The sequence below is a fragment of the Desmodus rotundus genome, chromosome 4 (assembly GCF_022682495.2).
Source record: "Desmodus rotundus isolate HL8 chromosome 4, HLdesRot8A.1, whole genome shotgun sequence".
In the NCBI taxonomy this organism is placed as follows: Eukaryota; Metazoa; Chordata; class Mammalia; order Chiroptera; family Phyllostomidae; genus Desmodus; species Desmodus rotundus.
Window position 1 is genome coordinate 96,163,555 of NC_071390.1, and position 20,485 is coordinate 96,184,039.

The 20,485-nt window shown below is 47.8% G+C and overlaps 2 protein-coding genes across 6 annotated transcripts in view; one reads left to right on the forward strand and one right to left on the reverse strand.

The window, feature by feature from the left end:
- NFKB1 (nuclear factor kappa B subunit 1) overlaps positions 1–3,975 on the forward strand; it is a 127,579-nt gene extending 123,604 nt beyond the window's left edge. For all 4 annotated transcript variants that reach the window (XM_053923078.2, XM_053923077.2, XM_053923076.2 and 1 more), the window contains 2 exons: positions 306–486; positions 3,151–3,975. In XM_053923078.2, the coding sequence (XP_053779053.1) occupies positions 306–486; positions 3,151–3,308 (339 nt within the window). In that variant the 3' untranslated portion in view covers positions 3,309–3,975. The remainder of the gene's footprint in view (positions 1–305; positions 487–3,150) is intronic.
- Positions 3,976–16,240: 12,265 nt separating this feature from the next.
- The window catches only part of MANBA (mannosidase beta), a 112,162-nt gene continuing 107,917 nt past the window's right edge, over positions 16,241–20,485 (reverse strand). For both annotated transcript variants that reach the window (XM_053923080.1, XM_053923079.1), the window contains one exon: positions 16,241–17,168. In XM_053923080.1, coding sequence (XP_053779055.1) covers positions 16,944–17,168 — 225 coding nt within the window. In that variant the 3' untranslated portion in view covers positions 16,241–16,943. The remainder of the gene's footprint in view (positions 17,169–20,485) is intronic.

Below are 20,485 nucleotides of genomic sequence, written 5' to 3' on the forward strand. Positions count from 1 at the left end.
ACACTGCATAAACTTAGCTCTAGGTAGCTTCACTGCCTCGGCATCCCCCTCTCTCTCTGTCTCTGTCTCTCAATCTGTGCTTACTGTCACCCTCTTCTCCGAGCATTTCCTGAATGCTCTTTGAGCTAAAACAGGAAACTTGACTCAAAGACAGTCTTCGCTTAGACGCTCTTTGCCCTGACCTTTCCAGGACCACCTGCCTCTTGCAGTGAAGGCGGCAGATTGGCAGAGGGAAGGCATGTGCCGCTGTTCCTTGCACAGGTTTTCACACAAGAGCACGCTCTTCCTTCATTTCTTTCGAGCAGGTCTCTGGAGGAACGATACGGGAGCTGCTGGAGGCCCTGAGACAGATGGGCTACACTGAAGCGATCGAAGTGGTCCAGGCAGCCTTCTGCACCTCCGGCACCGCAGTCCCCAGCCCAGCGAAGACCGCCTCTCGGGCCCTCTCGCTGCCCCTCTCGCCGGACGCCACAAGACAGCACATAGGTAAAGGGAAAAAAGAAAAAGCAGTTGATACATTTTCCTGCTTCCTGGGCCAGTGTGTCAGGCCAGTGTGTCAGGCCAGCCCGTTCACTCTCGGGCTATGCCATGTGTCCCCACCATCGTCTCCTGAATATACGGTCCCAGGTGTCTGGCTCCTCCCTGCTGGGGCTCACAGGTTCTACCGCTGCGCCCTGTCCCTGACACCTGTGCTCAGGTGTGGGGCTGTCTCAGGAACAATCACAGTGACATGGGACTGACTTAGATTCACAACAGATGCTAAAAACATGATGTGGGTGGTGAAGGTAAATACTGTTCCTCTCTTTTAAATTTGAAGAGAAGAATGCACAAGAACCGGCACTGGCACCCGGACTGTGGTTTTCCCACCGCACCCTCAGCTCTGCAGCTCCTCCCGGGGCTCATGGCACCGACCTTGCCGCACACCATTGTTGGCTCCATCTGTCAGCCACCTAAAATACAGAACACGAGGGACTGTCCTCACAGCCCAACAATCCTGCATTTCCCCTTTCTCCTGCTCTGCACCGCCATTGCCTGCGTTTTCTCTCTCACCTGCAGCATCCGTTCCCCTGCACTCGCGGTTTCTCCCTCCCACTAGATCACTTAGCAAGCGTGCTATGGTTTCCCCCATCTTTTCAAAATAAATCAACAAAAACAAAAAACAGTCCTTTACCCCACTTCCCTCTGACCCACAGCCCAACTCCTCCGCTCTCCTACAAAGCAGAGCTGCTCAGGAGGCTTTCGTAGTGTCGTTCTCTCTGCCTTCTTGCCTCTCCTTGACCCCTGCAGTCAGGGCCCATCCCAACCCTCTGCTGGGCCTGCTCTCGTCAGGACGCCCGGGATCTGGTCACCTGCTCACCGTCCTTCTCATCTTCTCCAGCGCTCCCCGCACACTTCACAGTGGACCATTCCCTCCTATCTCACACAGTCGGCCCTCTTCACTTTACCAGAGCACACTCCCCTCACTGCCCCCTCCCCATCCCCTTTTAAAGTCGCAGCCCTCCAGAGCCCGGTCCTGAGCCCCTTACTTGCCCTTACTTGCCCATGCCATTGCCATTAAAGCGTGAACACCCCACACAAACTGAATGTCGGCCGCGTCAGCTGGAAGCACTGCCGTCCTCCGGGAGATTAAGACAAAAACCTAAGACTGGCCCACGAAAGCTTCCTGGTCCTAGTCACCGTGCAGCCAGCCATCAAGTGTCTTCCTCTCTGCGGCCACCGTCCTTGTCCAGTCCACCTCCTTTGCCTGTCCGTTCCTGCAGCAGCTGCTGATCCTTCTCCTGGTTTCCCTTCAGTTCATTCTCCACACGACAGACAGGCAGTCTGCAAAACTACTGAGATTATGGTACTTCTGCTGTACACCCTCCAATTCATTCATCCACTCAACAAATCTTTACTGAGCGCACCCTGAGTGCTTAGCGCTGCTGGAGGCTTTGAACGCAGGCGGTGAGCAATAAAGGCAGTGTTTCTTCTTTCCTCATTCCCGCTTTGAACGTGGGTGTCATCAGCCCTTCCCTGCTGCCCTGCAGCTCCACTTTCCTCCGGCTCCGGCTCCCTGGTCCAGCCTGAGGGGCTCGGCACCTGCTCTTCCCCTGCCCTGCAGAGATCCCACCAGCCTGGCTTCTTCTTGCCCTTCAGTTTCAGCTCCAGTGTCTCCTTGGCCAGGGGCCCTTCCTAGGGAGTCAGGACAGGCCTTGTGCCCACTTTAGAAAGAATGTATCCACCAGGAAAACAAACCCCTTCTCCTGTCTTATGACCTGATGTTCCCTCCCACAAAGAAATGGGTCCATCCATATTAAAAAGCTGTAAGCCCTTGATTTGTAGAGTTATTTTTTAAAATACCTCACAGTTCCCAGCACATAACAGAAACGCAGTAAAAATTGGTTGATTGAATAAATCAATAAATAATAGCTGTGTCATTGCCGTTAAAGTCTGACTTTTCATATTGGAATCTAAGACGGTAACATTGTGACTCAGGCACACTGACTTCTGTTCCCTTGATCACCCCCTGCCTGCGGGAAACCATTCACTTTGTTCACTCAGCCCCAACGAGCCTTCTCTACACAGAGGTACTGGCCTGATTGTCCAGCACAGACTCACTGTCATCCAAACCACCTTACTCTTTTTGCTACGAAAATGCCTTTTGAGGCAGTATAGAATGCTTAATAGCATATGAGGCCCAGAAAGGTATCTTTAGTTCCTACTTCTGTCAACAATTTATTTTGCCTAGATTCAGCAGTTTCCCCTATTTCAGCTATAAAATAGGTAATGCAGTGGTTGGAAAAATACACCCGATTTCTAAGAAAGAAAGGTACACATTGGCTCAAGAGAATTCAGAAAGGATTCTGATAAACATGAGACTAGGTTGTAAGAAAAGAGATGTGAAAACATTTGGCTAATTTTGGTATCTTCACAGTTCTTATATTACTGTGGGTGCTTTCTGCCCCTCCTCCCCCCACCGCCCTGAACAGCAGCGAACAGGAGGGCAGTGTAGGCGGAGTGTGGGGACTTGTAGAAGCTAATGGGCAAGGCGAGCACATGGCCTTTCAGATCCAAACTTTGGGCCCGGCTGGGATGAGAATGGACAAGAAGAGCACAGGCTCTGCCCTGTTTCCAGCTGCAGCCCAATGAATGCACGTTTTCTCCCCCCAGACGAGCTCTGTGGTGACAGCATCTGTGACAGCGGTGTGGAGACGTCTTTCCACAGACTCAGCTTTACGGAGTCTCTGACCGGCGGCAGCTCCTTGCTAACTCTTAACAAAGTGCCCCACGACTTCGGGCAGGAAGGACCTATAGAAGGCAAAATTTAGCCCTCTGGCAATTTCCAACATCCGGTAAACCAGAGTTCTGAAATTCTGCGTTGTCCAAAAGAAGGCGGGTAAAGTGCGTCCAAGGTGCTCCGAGGAAACCCGGCTGGCCTGGATCATTCCGGATTTGCTTGAGGCCTTTTAAACTTGCCTTCCTTTCTTGGTTCTTAATGAACTCTAGCCCTGCCCACTTGTGGGAGCATCTGGCAGTCAGAGCCTCTGGTGGCGCTGGTGCCCCATGGAGGTGAGGCACCCGGTTGAGCTTTCCCAGCTGCTTTCTGTTGTCATTGCTGCTGTCCCTCCCCTGCGTCCCCACCTGTTGTCCTTCCTGGCCGTCTACAGCATTGCCATGTGTCCAGATTAAGAATTATAAAATTCTTAATATTTTATTAAGGATAATTTCAATGAGATATTTTACAATGAGAGTTTTTTGGTGTGTAATTACAAAAGGTTTACTGCTTTTTCTAATGTGTCTATCTCTGATTTGAAAAAGAACATGTGTGTGCCAATATTTAAACATGGTTACAATCAGTGCTGAAAATGGTATTTTCCCCTTTTCTGCATTTTGCTATTGTAAATATGTTTTTAGATCAAATACTTTAAGAAAAATGTTGGATTTATAAATGCTATTTTTTATTTTACTTTTATAATAAAAGGAAAAGCAAATTGACAGCCTTGTCGTGTTGGATCTGTGCACGTACTTTCTGCGACCACAGGCCCTGCCACAGCCCAGCCATCACGTTCACATCCAGGAGTAAACAAAAATTATCAAAAGAAAAGTGTTTTAATCTGAGATGAAGGCTCTGGGCTCATTAAATCCTTGCAAGGCTCATTTATTTAGGCTGTGTCGCCTCACCTTCCTCCATCTCAAGCAGAACTCTCCCTCCTCGACCCTGAGTGTGGTCTCAGTGCCTTCGTGACGCCTGAACTATTGAAACTTCAGCCTGCCAGCTGGTCCTGTACAGGAACCCTTCCAGCGTGAAGCTCTGCTGACCTCTCCTCACTCGAGGAGTGGGAAATGAGGGAGAGGAGGAGGGGAGCAGGAGTGAGGCGCTGCGGTGGCCACAGCGGTGTGCCGCCAGGATCCGTCTTTCACAAAGGACTGATCAGCCCCGCCGCTGCGCAAATGGCCTCAACTGCAGAGCTACTTCGCCCAGGTCACGTCCCTTTCTGTGGTAGTCCCACGCTGACTGACGTGGTGTGCGAAGCCTGTCCAACCCAGGACAGCGTTAAAGGGCCCTGTGACCTGCAGAGCTCTCTCAGGGTTGGCTCAGGTGCTGTTTGGTGTTCGCCCTCCTTGCCACAGGTGTAGATCCCAGGGCACTCCCAAAGAAACGCCCCGCACACAGGTCTCCACCTCAGAGCCGGCTTCCCAGAGAACCCCACCTGCACAGATGCTGGGAACTGTTGCTGACCCACTTTGCACAGCATGTGAAATCATTTCTTCATGAAAATAACCCAATGAGGTATGTAGAATTATCCCCAATTTACAGAAAAGTACATTGAGGCTTCAAGAGTTCCAGTAGACAATAGCCAACCAGGTCTGTTTAGCTCCAGCGCTCATGAGTGGGAGAATTACCTTGGTAGGATAAGAAGGCAGATTAAAATAACTGAGTCCACGCCCTGGCTAGTGTGGCTCAGTTGGTTGGAGTGTCGTTCTGTAAACCAAAGGTCACAGGTTCAATTGCTGGTCAGGGCACATGCCTAGGTTATGGGTTTGGTCCTTGGTCAGGGCGCATATGAGAGGCAACCCACTGATCAATGTTTCTCTCTCACACTGATGTTTTCTCCTTATCTTTCTCCCTCCCTTCCCCTCTCTGTGAAAACCAATAAGCCTGTCCTCAGGGGAGGATGATAATAAAATAGAGTCCAAAAGTAGAGCCCCAAATATATAGGAATTTAATAGATGATAAAGTAAATTTTCAAATTAATGAAGAAAAGATGATTAATCAGTAAGTAGATGTCCCAACTCAAAAAAATCAATCTGAACTCCTATGTCCCTCCTTTCATCAAAATAATTTACAAATCTATCAAAAACTAAACCAGAAAAATACCAGAAATACTGGAAATCACGGACAAATAACCTTGAAACAGAGAAGGCCTTTCTAAAAGACTGTTCAGGGTTGTAGAGTAGTTTGGGTTCTTCATTTTGCAGTGTGTCCCAAATGAATGGGTTTCTTTTTAATTCTACTTCTGTTTTCTTTTACATTGCCATTTTTCCACACATCCCAATCCATTATTCCCGTTTTTGAAAGTTGTATCTTTAAAGATAAAAAGAAAGGCCTTTCTTCAATTCTCCAACACCAGGCCCATGCCTCCGGGGCACAACAGGGCCCCCGGTCTTCAGTGCAACGCTGATACTCCTCCCACTGGGGCGGGGGCAGCACAGCAGCTACCTCCCTTCCCTGTGAATCTAGGAGGACCTGTGATGAGCACAGAATTGGTGCTGAGAGACTTCCAAGCTTAGTTCAGAAAACGCAACACAACTTCTGCCCAACCCGAGTCCCTCCCTCTTGGAACCAGGTTACTATGCTCTGAGGGAGCCAGGTGGCCACATGCAGAAGCCATGTGCAGGTGTCCCGCCAGCAGCCTTCACAGAGGTCACAGCCAGTACCAACATCAACCAGCAGATGTATGAGGGAAGGGAGGTGATTCTAGCCTCCAGCCACTGAGTCAAACCTGACTAGCCTCTCGCTCCCTCACCCCCGGAAGGCAGGTCAGGAGCAAATGAAGGGATGGAGGAGGTGTCGAGCCCTGGGTGTGGAGAGTGGATTGTTCCCTTCTCCGGGTCTCTCACCTGACAGTTCCCATACCAGAAGGTCACTTTATGAGAAGCTGACAGCAGGAGGAACAACTAAGCAACTCATGCTGAGACTAAAAATAGCATTCCCCGTCTTTTTTTTTAATATATTTATTGATTATGCTATTACAGTTGTCCCATTCCCCCCCCACTCCACTCCATCCTGCCCACCCCCCTCCCTCCCACATTCCCCCCCTATAGTTCATGTCCATGGGTCATAGTTATAAGTTCTTTGGCTTCTACATTTCCTACACTATTCTTACCCTCCCCCTGTCTATTTTCCACCTATCATCTATGCTACTTAGTCTCTGTACCTTTACCCCCCTCTCCCCCTCCCACTCCCTTATTGACAACCCTCATGTTCTAGTTGTTTGCCTAGTTTGCTCTCCTTTTTGTTTTATGTGTGGCCGTTAATAACTGTGAGTTTGCTGTCATTTTTACTGTTCCTATTTTTGATCTTCTTTTTCTTAGGTAACTCCCTTTAACATTTCATATAATAAGGGCTTGGTGATGATGAGCTTCTTTAACTTGACCTTATCTGAGAAGCACTTTATCCCCGTCTTTAATAGAAAGCCCCATTTCTGTTCAGTTCCAGAAGCTTCCTCTTTTTCCTCCTAAATCTCAGCACTGCCCAGAGCCTCTGCATGGTGCTCTGAAGAAAAGGCTCCAGTGACCGCGGTGCCTCTGAGGCAGGCGTCTCTCACTTTGCACCAGCAGATGGGGATCGATGCCGGAAGGAAGGGACGCACGCAGGAGCTCAGGTGGAAAGCTGCAATGGGCCTGAACTAAACCTTCCCTGAAAGCTTGTCTCTCAGCAGGAAGCCATCTAAAAATAGCTTCCTCAGAACCTCTGTCTCCTTTTGATGTTTCTATACTCTGCAGGCATAACCTAGACTTGCTCAGGATCAGCTGTCCCTCTCTCCAGGCAGGAGGAAGCCCCGCTGCTGCTCATTCACTCACCTGAGTCCCTGCCGTACCCTGCCTGTCTCCGTCCCGCCCTCCCTCTCGCTCAGACGTGAGCATTTATCACATGCCCCTCCGCATTAATGACCCCCAATATTCTCAAGACATCCTCGTCAGGTACATATTTAACCCCAATTTTACATTGAGGAAGAAACATCTAACTATTAACTACCTCATCCAAGATTCAAGCCAGATCTGATTCCACAGCTTATTCTTCAGTGATGTCTGAAGCCCTTTGAAGAGAAGATGGTACATTTAGAAGAGAAAAAAATCCATACAAATCTGTACAACGATGATGGACATAAACCCCAAACACAAGGTAAAATGAACCAAGAGTATTACCAAAAGGTTATGTTGCTGAAATATTAACTTGACTTGTTTTTCCCCCTCATAACAGAATAAACTGCTTATGTGAATTTCTCATGGACCGGAGACGGCTGGTTTTATCACTTTCTCCTTATTTTCTGCTTTTGGGAGGAATCTTCTTTCTGATTTGTGCTTCCCCAGGTAATGATGGGCTTGGGGAGGCACAGGAGTCCAGAGAGGACAAAACTAAAATTCTGTTTATTTTCTTAAGGATCACAGAACTTGGAGCTGGACGGTATCTTAAAGGTCACCTAAATAACTCACCCTAGTTGCCACCTTTCAAAAGTACGCACAGTGTGAAAGCTGCTCCTCGTACAGGCCTCCCTGGAGTCGCGCTGCTTCGCTTGTTTGTCCGCTGGTTTCCTGGGTTCACTGCTGGCTTTGGGGTGGGGGGAGATACTGAGGAGGGGTTTGGAATTAAATGAATGTCATTCTGTATTATTATGGACTCCACCTACAACACCCAGCTTCCATTACCCTGGACGAGTGAGTAGCCGATTGTTCAAGCATCTTAGAATGAGCGGGATATAGGGGCTGCTTCTCACTTCCGTCTGCCAGCTTTCCTCTGTTAGTATCTCTTTTCAGAATGATTATTTCATTGAAACATCACAACAACCCTCAAAGAACAAAGATTTCTTGTGCATCTATTACATGCCAGGTGCTACAATGACTAATGTCATTCATTATTCTATATTACTTGTTCAAACACCCTGTGAAGTAAAAACTTTGTCTCTTTTACAGGGGAGGAAGCTGAGCCCACATAAAGCATTTAACCACAGGATCTACTGACCCCAGTAACAAGTTTCGATGACCCACAGTTGCAGCAGGGGACAGGGCGGGCAGGGTGTCTCTCTCCCACCTGGTCATGGAGGGATGCAGGCTGACAGGTCACTCTTCTTCCACCCTTGGCTCCTGAGGTCTTGCTGGGCGTGATGGTCCTGGTCAGCCTGAAGGACAAAAGAGCACAGAGGAATGAGTGCATGTAGGAGAAAAGCTTCAGCAGAAAACCACACTAAGAGCAGGGGGGCTATAGGGGTGATCTACTTTTGCTCCCATTATTAGGAGGGGGGTTGATTTTGGTGAACAGGTTCCAGTGTCTGGCACAGATCAAAATTCCTTACCTGAATGATGGAGGCCGAACTTGAAGGTTCTTTCTAGCTCCAACCTGTATGCAAATACTCACTCACTGAAAGTCATCTGCAACCACGGTAAATGCCCATCACCAAAGGCAAGATCATTTCCCAGGATTAAGAGTGCAAGTTACAGTGTAAGGACAAAGTCTCAGTTTCTCTTAAGGAAATCCTCAGGGATGGCCAAGGGTATTGGATCGGGTAAGATGGGGGAGTTACAGCTAAGACATGTGGCCCTTGCACTGATTCAGAGAGGACTTCTGCTCTACAGCCTCCGAGAGACCCTGGGCTTGTGGAAGTCTAGCATAGGGGCCTGCAAGGGGCTGCGGCCCGTGAGGTCCTGCCCACAGGACAGGGGCAAGCCAGTTCACCTTTCTGTGATCTGCGGAGAACTGGTAGGGTTTCAATTCCCAATTTTCAGATGAGTGGGAAAGGGGCAGAAATTGGTTCTTGGGGAAATAATCTCTCCAGACCAGAAAGTTAGCAGACGAAATGGAATTCGGGAAACTCCTTCTGGGGACCCATGAAGCAGAGGTGGTGCTGCAGACGGTGACAGGGAGCCCAGAGGCATACAGAGGGCGGGAGTGTGTCACCCCAGGGATGGCTGGGCGGATGCTGCATACCACACACCCAGGTGGCTCAGTCTATTCTCTGGCAAAGACAGGTTTTTTTCATTTCAGAACTCTTTTTGCAGTTCCCCTTCCCTTCCCTTAGGCAAGCATCCACAACTTACTTTTGCTTAAAAAGTTCAAATGACAAACTTCATGCCATGGATTTTTTTTTCTTTTGCAGAAAACTGACTTATCACCTTGTTCAAACGTAAATGTTCCCTTTTGCTTTTGAAATAAGTTTACTTTTGTAATTTTTAATTTAAACAAATTCGACAAAACAAACCTTTAAACATTAATGCTTTTATTTACAAAATACTTTCAAATATTCTCGTGACGATCTCAGAGGTAAATAGCGAGGGGTTTTAACTCCTGCTGTTTCCCACCGAATGACAAACGGCTGATGGCCCGAGGGCCCTGCTGTAGTATAAAGAGGGCTGGACTCCGCCTTCAGTGCTCACCCTCTGCTCGTGGGCCTCACTCTGCAGCCCGTGGTGGTTCCGGAGGGGCTGGTCACAGATGTGCCCAGCAGAGGGAAGGTTGACACGGCAGCAGGAAGCTGGCACCCCACCAACAAACGGACCAAGCGGTGGGGCTCAGATGGCTCTGGGGCAGCAGTCCCCGCGAACGCCTGGGAGCAGCCAAGAGCATCCTGCTGGTTTTCCTCTCCCCACCCTTCTCCTTCCGGGGGCACCTTCCTCCTCTTGCTTTCGGGCACTCAGCTTTTTCTCTCCACACTCTGCCCCATTCTGCCCAGCAGTTCCAGCCAGGGCTTCCGACCTGCTCCCCTGAACGTCAGTGCGGAGTCCTGCTCCCAGCAGAATGCGGCTCGGCCCAAGGCCACAAGAACAGAAGTCACCGCGTGGAAACAGCCCCCCAGCACAGCTGCAGGCCAGGGCCCACAGGGGGGCCAGATGGCCCCAGAGAGCCGCTCCAGTCTCCTTTATGTGCAGTGTTTGCCCCTGTCCTGTCCCTGCCCTGGACCACAGCCCCAGGGTTACTTTACCTCCCCCACAAGAAGATGCACATGCTGAGGAAGTACTGTGCCCTCGTGGGCACACGGCCACTCAGCCTGATGTCAAAGCAGCCCTTGCCGTCTTCTCCTTCCCAGAGCTGATCTGGGAAGGTCTCAGCCACCACTTGGCCTGACTGCCTTCCTCCCGCGCCACAGGCACATCTGAGTGATGACTGGCATAGGCACACGGCACATGGACGAGGGACCACGTTGGTTCTGAGAGGCAGATTCTCCACGTTTAAACTTTCAAGAAAGTATGTGTGCCCGCAGTGAGTCACCAACACACCCACTTGGCCAACCCTTAGAGAGAAGAGGCCCTGCTGGGCCGGGCAAACACCTCCACCACACCCTCCTCATCCCCAGACTGGCGTTCCTTTCTTTAATCACGCCCTGACTCAGTCGGAGCCTTTTTCCCTATTGCTCTGTTCCTGTCTGTGCTGTGAGGGCACATCTGACTTCTCCCCCACCAATCATTCAGTCCAGAGGCTTCGTGGTAAGTTTTCATAGATCCATTGTAATTAAGTAGGATTAAAAGTCATTCAGATGCCACCCTGTTGCCAAGGCAGCGATACTGGAAGGAAAGGAAGTAAACAAAAACAGAGCAGAAAATGTTGCTGTGCAGGCCTGACCCTGGTGAGCAGTCTCGCTGGAGCCTGAGGGGAAACCGGAACTCCAGAACACACCCGTTGTCTTCCGTGTGTGTGTGTCTCTCTCTCTCTCTCTCTCTCTCTCTTTCTCTCTCCCCCTCTCCCCCCCTTTCTCTTTCTCTCTTTCTCTTTCTCCCTTTCTCTCTCTTACCCACCCCCCCCACACACACTTTTTCCCTCCACTCCTCCCTTTCTTTCAATAAAGACTCCTGCATTGCAGTGCGCTGGCACCCAGCTCTCTGAAGCCCAGAGAGGGGGTGGAGTGGGACCAGAGGCCCTGCAAGCTCTTCCTCAGACTACACCCACCCTTTCCTGCTGGGGGAGCCTCCTGGAACCAGTGCCCTCGCCCAGGACAGCCCATCCACCGGCCACCAGCCTCATTTCCTGTGCACAAGAGGCCTCTGCTGGAGAAGCACAACTCTGCACAGTCACCCAGCTGCTGGCATGGCTCTCGCCGCTCAACATTTTTGCTTCAACAAAATTGGAAAGAGGCTTACAAAACAAGGGAATTAGAAGCTTCCACTGTCTGCCTGAATTGTTCTCCTCCAACTCACGCTGGTGAGGAAAATGTTAAGACTCGTAGGCCTGACCATTCCAGCCACTGCCAACCTTAGGCTTTCAGGGATAATAATCATAAGCCAGCACCGACTCTCCATTTACCCATCCTAGGCATTGTTCATCCTTTACCCCATTGAACCCTGACCACTCTATGAGACAGTTTCTATCAGCCCCGGAGGTTAAGTGATTCGTTCAAGTTCTGTAGGTGGTGTAGCCAAACTTGCACACTGGAGGTTCCATAGCAGGGCATGAGCCTGTGGCCGCTACACTGCCTGTAGCTTCCACGCATGCACATGAACACACACACACAATTGCAATCTGTGGCAAAATCTAGTTCATTGTATTTGTAAGGTTGATTAGTTCAAGCACCAAAAATGTGGATAGGGAAGCACGCCAACAACCCACGTTGGCTGTTCCCATAAAAAAAAGCAGCGTCCACCCTTCACCCACCTGGGCAGGGCAGGCCTCCGGGGCCCTGCTCACTGGAGACATCCAAGCACTGCGACGTGGATGACCAGGCGTCCCTGGGCTGACAGAAAACCCGGGCACCACACCGCCTCCCCAGGGCCCGGCTCTGTCTGATCTCCGAGCCCATGCCTTCATCCGCTGGAATGTTTCTGATTATAAAATTAGAATACCTGACTATGACTGCATTAAACAAATAGGGGCTTACTTTTTTTAATATAAGAATATCAGAGATAGATGTAGATTTTATGTGAAATCTTTCATTTTTTAAATGTAAGCCAGTGATTCAGCTTCTTAAAGCACTGTTTGGCCAGCAGCTCATCTGCTGGCCAAACAGGACCTGGCCCACACTTTCTCTACAACTGCAGCTTCAGGAGGACCAGGCAGGGTGATCCTCACACCTCCCCTTCCGGGCCCCATGCTCCCCCCTCACTGCCACCAGCTCCCCTGGCGGACACGGCTCCCATCACCACGCCTCAGCAGGTTCCAGTTCTGCCCACATCCTGAGACTTTTTTTTTTTAAGACTTAACACAGAGGCAATGACAATTACAATAGCTAACATTTGTTGAATAGTTTTTATGTGCTATCACTGTCTATACAATCTCTCATTTAGTCCTCATAATTAATCTATAGGATTTTTTGTTATTATGACTACCCCCATTTTTAAAAATAAAGAAACTAAGGCACAGAAAGACTCAGCCACTTACATCCAAAGTCAAACTGCCTACTGGTGCTGGGTCTGGAACTCCAGCATGTCTGATTTCAAAGCCCACAACCTTAACTGCTGTGCCAATCAGGATGCTTTTGGTTGTAAAATGAGAACACTTGACTACAACTGGATTAAACAAAGAGGGCCAGAGTGCTTTTTATAAGACCAGAAGTGGATTATTACAGGATTATTTTAGCAGTTCAACATCTCTGACATCCCACTGTGTCAACAATGTTTCCTCAAGGTCATGAAAAGGCTGCAGCAGCTCCAAACATCAGGTCCTCACACAGAAGCTTCTCAACTTCACCCAACAGCAGAAGGTCTCTCCTCAGGTCTCTTTCTTATCAGGCAGGAAAACCTGTCCCCAAAACCCCCCATTAAGTGTCAGCTTGTTTCATTTGCCGGAATTGGATAATATGCCTAACCCTAGACCAATCAGAATAGAATTAGTATAACCAATTATGATTCAGTCCCTGGGGCGGGACACATAGCCACCTCTATTAACAGACAGGAGGGGGTATGGCTGATAATGGCTGCTCCAAATACTGGGAATGTGTGAACCGCCTCCCAAAAGCCATAATGGCAACAAAACAGAGTAAGAAAAGGAGGTTGTTCCCACTTCCGTTATAAGGCAGGGATGGGTTCTCAACAAGAAATTTCCATGGTCCCCACATCCAGCTTCCCGGGAATTCTAAGTCACCTGGTGTTACTATTACCTGGTGTGACTGTCACCCTTTGTCTTGCTCACTGCAGCGTGTGTCGTGAACGTGGCTGGAGCTCAGTGGATCCCGTGAAAAGGCTGAGACCCCACCTAAGCGGTTAGGACATGTTAGTGCTGCAAACATTTCCTTCGTGGCGGGATTCAGTAACCCACGTCCACAGAAATAAGAAGGGGTAGTTCAAACACGTGACACGACCATGCAATGCCCCTATTCCCGCACAGCCATTCACTGTTGGCCCCTACTCCCGGGCTCCAAGACGACTTCGCAGATTAGCCCACACTCGGCATATCGATCACCAGCTCGGAGCCCAGCCTAGCCCGCTAGTCAGTCTTGGGTTTTCCTTCCTTACACATTAATCCCAGCAAAGGTCTTTCACAACTCCTTTCTCAACTGAGTAAGTATATATTCCTAAACTTTCAAAAAATTTTCCCAAAGTGTGAAAAAGATGGTTTCATCTAATTGTCACATAAATCTTACAGCATTTGTCACCAGCCGAAACGGCGTTGTTTCCTTGCTTACTGTCTGTCCCCCCGCCCCCCACAATGCACAGTCCACGAGAGCAGAGACTTGTCTCTTTTTTCATTGCAACTCCCCTGGTGACACCACAACGCCTGCTCCGAGCGGCCCTCAATAAGCGCTCAGTAAATGAATGAGTACATTCTAAAGTTAAACGGTCTTTGTAGTCAAAACATAAATGTGTCCGGACACCGGTTTTGTCTGTGACTTTTAGGGTTTTGTACAGCATCAGGCCGGTTCATATCCTCCAGTAAGTCAATCAGAAAACAGTAATTCCCCCAGAGGCTTGGAAATAATACTAAATACCTTTTCTGCATAACCATTCTCATTTTATGTGCCTACTGAATTGATAAGATTGTGTTCACAGTCAAGGTAGACTCTAGGGATATTTTTAAATGCTTTGAATTTCCCACACAGACAATGCCTACTTTTCTTCCTCCCTAAATCTTACCAAGCTGAGGAATAAGTTTCATACCTGAGAGCCAGAGGTAGTCCAGGAGAACCTTCCTGTGCCACGTCAGGAATGCCTGGGGAGCAAACCTCCTGTCTCCGCGCTCCAGTTCCCTTTCGTTACCCCAGCGGATAGAACCTCCTATTTATTTCCCAAGTGACTTCCCGTGCTTTGGAACCCTCTCACAATAAAAAGTCAAGTAAGAGAAAAAATAAGAAGAGGTACAGTGAATGTGAATGAGAAAATTACCATTTTTATTGTTCTCTTCATTCTAAAATAGGATGATGAAATCCTGTGAACTGATCTCTCTTCTTCTCACTGCGGGAAAGTGCTCTGCAACCAGCACAGCGGAAGGACCTGGGCCCCTTCTCTGCAATCTCTCTATTAACATAACTGCTAACAGGAATGCACTCTCGGAAATCCAAAGCCAAGAGTAAGTACATTGGACTCTAACCCAGTGAATGCAACGAAATGTATCTATGAAAATGGTGGCCATGGCTAATCACAGAGCCACACAAGGACTATGGGAGAACATTCTGGATGTTACTATTCTCCTACAGAAATGTGTAATACAGTCCATCTCTCTCCTTTTACAAATCATTGTAGACACATACTTATGCCTATTCATTAACTTATTCTTCCTTTAAAAATCCATCCTCCTCGCCCTGGCCAGGTGGCTCGGTTGGTTGGAATGTCACCCCCTGCACCAGAAGCTGGAGGGTTGGGCCCTGGTCCAGGCATACACAGGAGGCATAAGATTGATGTTTCTTTCTCACGTCGGTATTTCTCTCTCCCCTCCTCTCTGTCTAGAATCAGTGAACATAGTCTCAGGTGAGAATTTTTTTTTTTTTTAAATCATCCTTCTCTGATATCTTTTCCTGGTCTTAAAAAAATTTAAGACATTTGCCTTTATTGACTTCATTTTGCTATTGTTTCTGTAGTGACCGAGTGACAGTGATTATGATGTTAAAACAGTGCAACCACCATTTACTCAGCATTTATTTTGCTCTAGACCCTATTTGTTTAGTCCTCCCTTTGAAGGTTAGAGGTTACGTTTTTACAGATGAGAAAACTAAACTCCAGAAGGTCAAGGGTCTGCCCAAGGTCACACAGCCAATAAGCCTCAGACCCTGGATTCGATCCAGGGGAGTGTGGCTGGAAGCTCTGCCACCCCCAGCACCACAAGGCCGCACTGCACTCCAGGGCGGCGCTTCCACACACAGCCCTCACTGAACGCCAGCCCTGAGCCCCGCCCTTCAGCCAAAGTTTTAACTTACCCTTCAAAACAAACTTACAAAGGGAGTGCCATTATTCCCATTTTACCATGAGAAAACTAAACACCGAAGTCAAATAACTTGGTCAAGGTCACAGAGCTAGAAAGGGCAGAATTGTGATGTAATTTCTGGCCCAACAACTTCAAAGCCGCCTGGGGCACCAGGCACAGAATATTCTCTAGTTTTATGGAGAAAAGTGTCCTCCTGTCCCCCAGCAACAGTGTGACAAAACAGGATTTTTCAACAGTGACAAGAAAACGATATAATCTTTATCAACTAAGACTCTTCTGAGTTACGTCTCTACGTGCCTGTCCCTCATAAGGTTTACATACATCTCTACTGAGATAATTCAACACATGAAACGAGGAAACTCTTAGATACTGAACAGAAGGCCTGGACTACCTGTATTTATTTTCTCTTAGTTACTGAAACATGCCTCAAACTTCTCAGTTTTAAAACCAAAACTCAGTTTTAAAAGCCAAAATGTAATTTTAAAGCCCAACTTCCACTGCTGGCCCATTCTGTAAGCAACTCCATAGTTCTTCCCAGAGAAAACCCCGCACATCTCCTGGTCAGATTCCTCAAATTCTCCCAGTTTATCAACTAGAATAAAACCTTGGCCAGAGCTAACGTCAATTATGTCCGGCACAGTACTGGGCACAACTGAACGTGTATGGGATGATTAAATAAGCCACAGATAGAATATCAAGTTGTCAATGTAATTTATGTAAATTTTAATTTTTGGTATGATTTCAAATTTACAGGATGTTGCAAAAACAGCACAAAAACATTCCTACACACCTTCACTCGGATTGGTACCTATTAATATTTTGCTCCGTTTGCTTTACTCTCAGTGTGATTTTATGAACATGATCATTCGTAGTAAAGTAATTTTATAGCCTCTTATAATTAACCAATATCTGTAAAATGATTTAAACCTAAGTTAAAAAGAATGCCACTTTGCTGCCAGGGTCAAAAGTCTGAATCTAATTCCTTTGGATTGAAAAGCTAAGTGGGTTGAGCCAAATCTGAAGCCCTGCAGTCCTGTTCCTACGGTTCCCCGAGAGGCCTACCTGTGTGGATGTGCTTTTCTGGGTGGTGGGAGACGGTGGGGTTGTAACTGGTGTGTGTGGCAGTGACGCTGTGAGGGGAAGACCTAAAAATCATCGTCCCGGCACAGACCACACAACACCCAGCACAGTCTCGCCAGAGGACGCCTGCCCCCCCAGGAAACAGCCTTCCCTGGGTGAAGCTGAGTGTATGCGCTCCGCGAGTGGTAAATCAGATGCATGGCGTGGGCACGCCTGCCTCCAGGTTCTTCAGCTCGTCTCTGGTTGCCTGCAGCTCTGGTTGCCGACGGTGCCTTAGAAATACTTTGTTTTGGTGTCCACTGAGGGGATAACCTGGATTCTCTCAGTAAATATCAGTCAAGGAAGTCACATGGAAAGATTGCTCCAATTCACTCTTGCTAGTGGGTCTCCAAGGGTAAAATAATATAGTCTGCGTCTTCTCAGTCATGAGGAAGCCGTTGTCACTGAATCTCCCTGGGACGCTCCCTACGTCCAGCCAAACAAAGGGAGCAACAGCAGAGGTTTCCAGATCAAAAACGAATGTGTCCTCTTGCTGAGAGATGATGGCCTGGAAGTAAAAGATAAATGAAGTGAAGGGCAAGGGAAGAGCTCTCTGTTCCACATTCAGTGCCCATCAGAACGTTTACGTGGGCCTAACTTAAGAGTGTATTTCCTACAACTTTGGCTCTGCCACTGGCTAACGTCCTGTGTTCCACGCCCTGTGTCATATACTAAAAACTACATGGAAACTTTTAAGGTGGTGGGAAATCACCAAACTGTAATCTTAAACCAAGGGCAGAAATATGTAGTCTCCTGTTTTATTAAAGAGACTATTTCACATGAAGCTCAAAGCTTCTATCTTTGACAGTTTTTCTCAGAGTATCATCAAGAGAGGAGCATTTCTACATAACTGCTGGGCGGGTGAATGACTGTCTGGGGATATAGCAGGAGCCAGCTGCAGAGCACAGCCACGGCACTCACCTCTTAGTCCTCTGGAAAGATCCAGAAACCTACACAGCAGCCGGCCAGGCATTGACCAAGGCTCTAGCAGTGGAGCTTTCTCTTTTTTATTACACAGCACCGGGAAGGCACAGCATGGGCACTTTTCAGATGTGTGAACCCCACACAGTACCAGCAAAGGAAGGCACAGTTTAAACCCCGTCACTCACCAGCGGGTCCTGCACTGCACGGAGTGAAGCGCAGCTCAGCCGCGAAGGGTAGGGGTTGGCAAGCCTTCTTAGAGAGTGCGGATTGGTTTTTAAAGCTCTGCGTTCATCACGAAACACAAGTCCTCAGCACGGATACATGCCACACAGTAGGTCTGACATTGCACGTAATGTGTGGCATAAAGAATGCCAATAGGAAATATTTACTATATATAATGTTAGCCTTACACACTTGTTTGATCACCATTCAGAGCTCTGAGCTATAAACAAAGAAGCAACCTACTTTGATAGAAGCAGAGAAGAAAATTACGTATATTAGGTAGCTCTCAGAGGGTCAGACATTCAACCTTAAATCTAGATGTCGAACTCCCACATCAGTCACCGACTGTTCGGGTGAAGACCGTAAAGCCGCTGCATCACGCACTTCACAAGGCTGGCCTTGGGAAGCCCGCAAGGCTGCCGAGGAAGCCCCGGCCGCTGCTGTGCCAGGGTCAAGGCCAGAAGGGGCCCCGGCACCTGCTCACTGTTGTTGCCTTCTTTCAATTGGAAATTTCATTTCTGTGTATCTGCCTGCAGTGCCTGGGGCTCAAGCTTGCACCCTGGCTTCAGGGAGGCGGGGAAAACAAATTTCTGGCATCCACCAGGGGACAGGACATCCAAGTGCCTGGCCTGTGTTAAGCCTGCAGTAAATGTTTTATTGTTGTTGTTATTATCATTACTATTATATTCCTTTAGGAAGGGTAAGTCTCCCGGAAATACAAATGAGGTAGGGAAAATAAAGAAGTCCTACTTCTCTCCCACCACAAATTATCCCAAGGTAGGGAAGGATTAGAGGGGAAAAAATGGTTTCAAAATCCTAAATCTAGCCTGCTACATAGTTCTGCTTTGTTTTGTTTGTTTCTGGAGAGAAACTATACTGTCAATATATGTCATTTCCTTCCTATCTGTTCTGTATCAGTTGTTACAGATAACTTAGATTTCATTACACGAATATTTCATTATTAATTGGAAAACAAGATATATGTTTTCAAATCAAGAATTAAGAGTTTTTATATGATTACTGCTAAAGTAAATGCAAAAATCCTCTCACGTGAGCCTTATCAATGAAATAAAGGGTAAAACAAATTTAAAATTCACAAAAACTAGAGAATGAACCTTTCTAGAAAAATATTTTCAGTCACTACATGTAGGAGGAAAAGGAAGGAAAGGTTTTCAATCAACTGAAGAGATTCCAAATTCTCCAGCTGCACAATTTGTACAACACATCTTGATCTTCCCGTTTTGTCTTGGCGATCACAAAGAGATTTGGTAATTAAGCTACTTTGCAGCAAGAAATTAAAGAGAATAGGGTGAGAATTTTAAAGGTTAATAGATTCTACTTAAAATCTCAAAAGTAGAGTGCGTCTACTGGGCCCCGAGGCCTCCTTGAGCATGTTGCTTGAGTGTGTTACTCAGTTTTCCAGACTCCTTTGCTCACTTGTGACCACATGATATTGTGGATTAAAAAAAAAGGGTTCTGCTTCCGGATTGGTGAGCAGAGTGGTGCGGGGAGCGGAGAAGCTCCATGCCCCTTTCCCACATCTTACCCTATGTATCTCTCCCATCTGGCTGTTCCTGAGTTATATCCTTTTATGATAAACCAATGACCTATTTTGGTTTTGAAATACAGGTATGCTTTTGAATTATTTAAAATAACAAACTTCCAGTCAAGATGGAGGTGTAGGTAAACATACTTCGCCTCCTCATGCAACCACAGAAAGAATTATGACTAGCTCTAAAAACAAATAACACCCAGAACTGTTAGAAAATCGAGCTGTATGAAAGTCTGACAACCAAGGATTTAAAGAAGCCACATTCATCCAGACAGGTAGGAGGGGTGGAGACGAGGAGATGGATGGGTGGGGAGGCGCAGAGATGTGGTGTGGCACAGAGAGGTGGTAGGGGTGGAGCAGACAATCCCTCATTCAGGTGTAATAGATAAACATCGGGAGGGAGCCTTGGGAGCTAGCGATCCAAGCCCCAGGCCAGACTGCCCTGCCCAGGGTTCCAGCACCAGGAAGATAAATTCCCATAACTTCTGGCTGTAAAATCCAGTGAGGGTGGAGCAATGGGAGAAAGTGCTGGATTTCCAGGAGACTCTGCTTAAAGGGCCTCCATGGACTTAAAAATGTACACAGACCCACCCCCTCTGGGATTCAGTAGCAGAGCAACAGCTGGAAGGGCCCCAGTCACACAGGGCAAGTGCCAGGCAGACCTCCAGAAGGCAGAGAGTGGCACTGTCCCCTCTCTGAGCCCTTCCCCCACACAAAGCCACAAAGCGGTGAAGCAGGTTGCCTTGCCCTGGCGATTACTTAAGGCTCCACCCCACACAATTTACATATGCTTTTTCTACAACAGGCTGTGCTACTAAGGCAGGGAGTCAAAGCAACTCTACCTAATACACAGAAACAAACACAAGGATGCTGCCAAATTGAGGAGACAAAGGAATACGGCCCAAATGAAACAACAAATCAAAACTCTCCAGAAAAGGAACTAAACGAAGTGGAGATAACCAACCTATAAGATGCAGAGCACAAAACACTGGTGATCAGGATACTCAAAGAACTCATTGAGTATGGCAACAAAATAAAAAAGACCCAGGAAGAAATGAAGGTTACACTAAGTGAAATAAAGAAAAATCTACAGGGAACCAGCAGTAGAGGCAATGAAGCAAGGATTC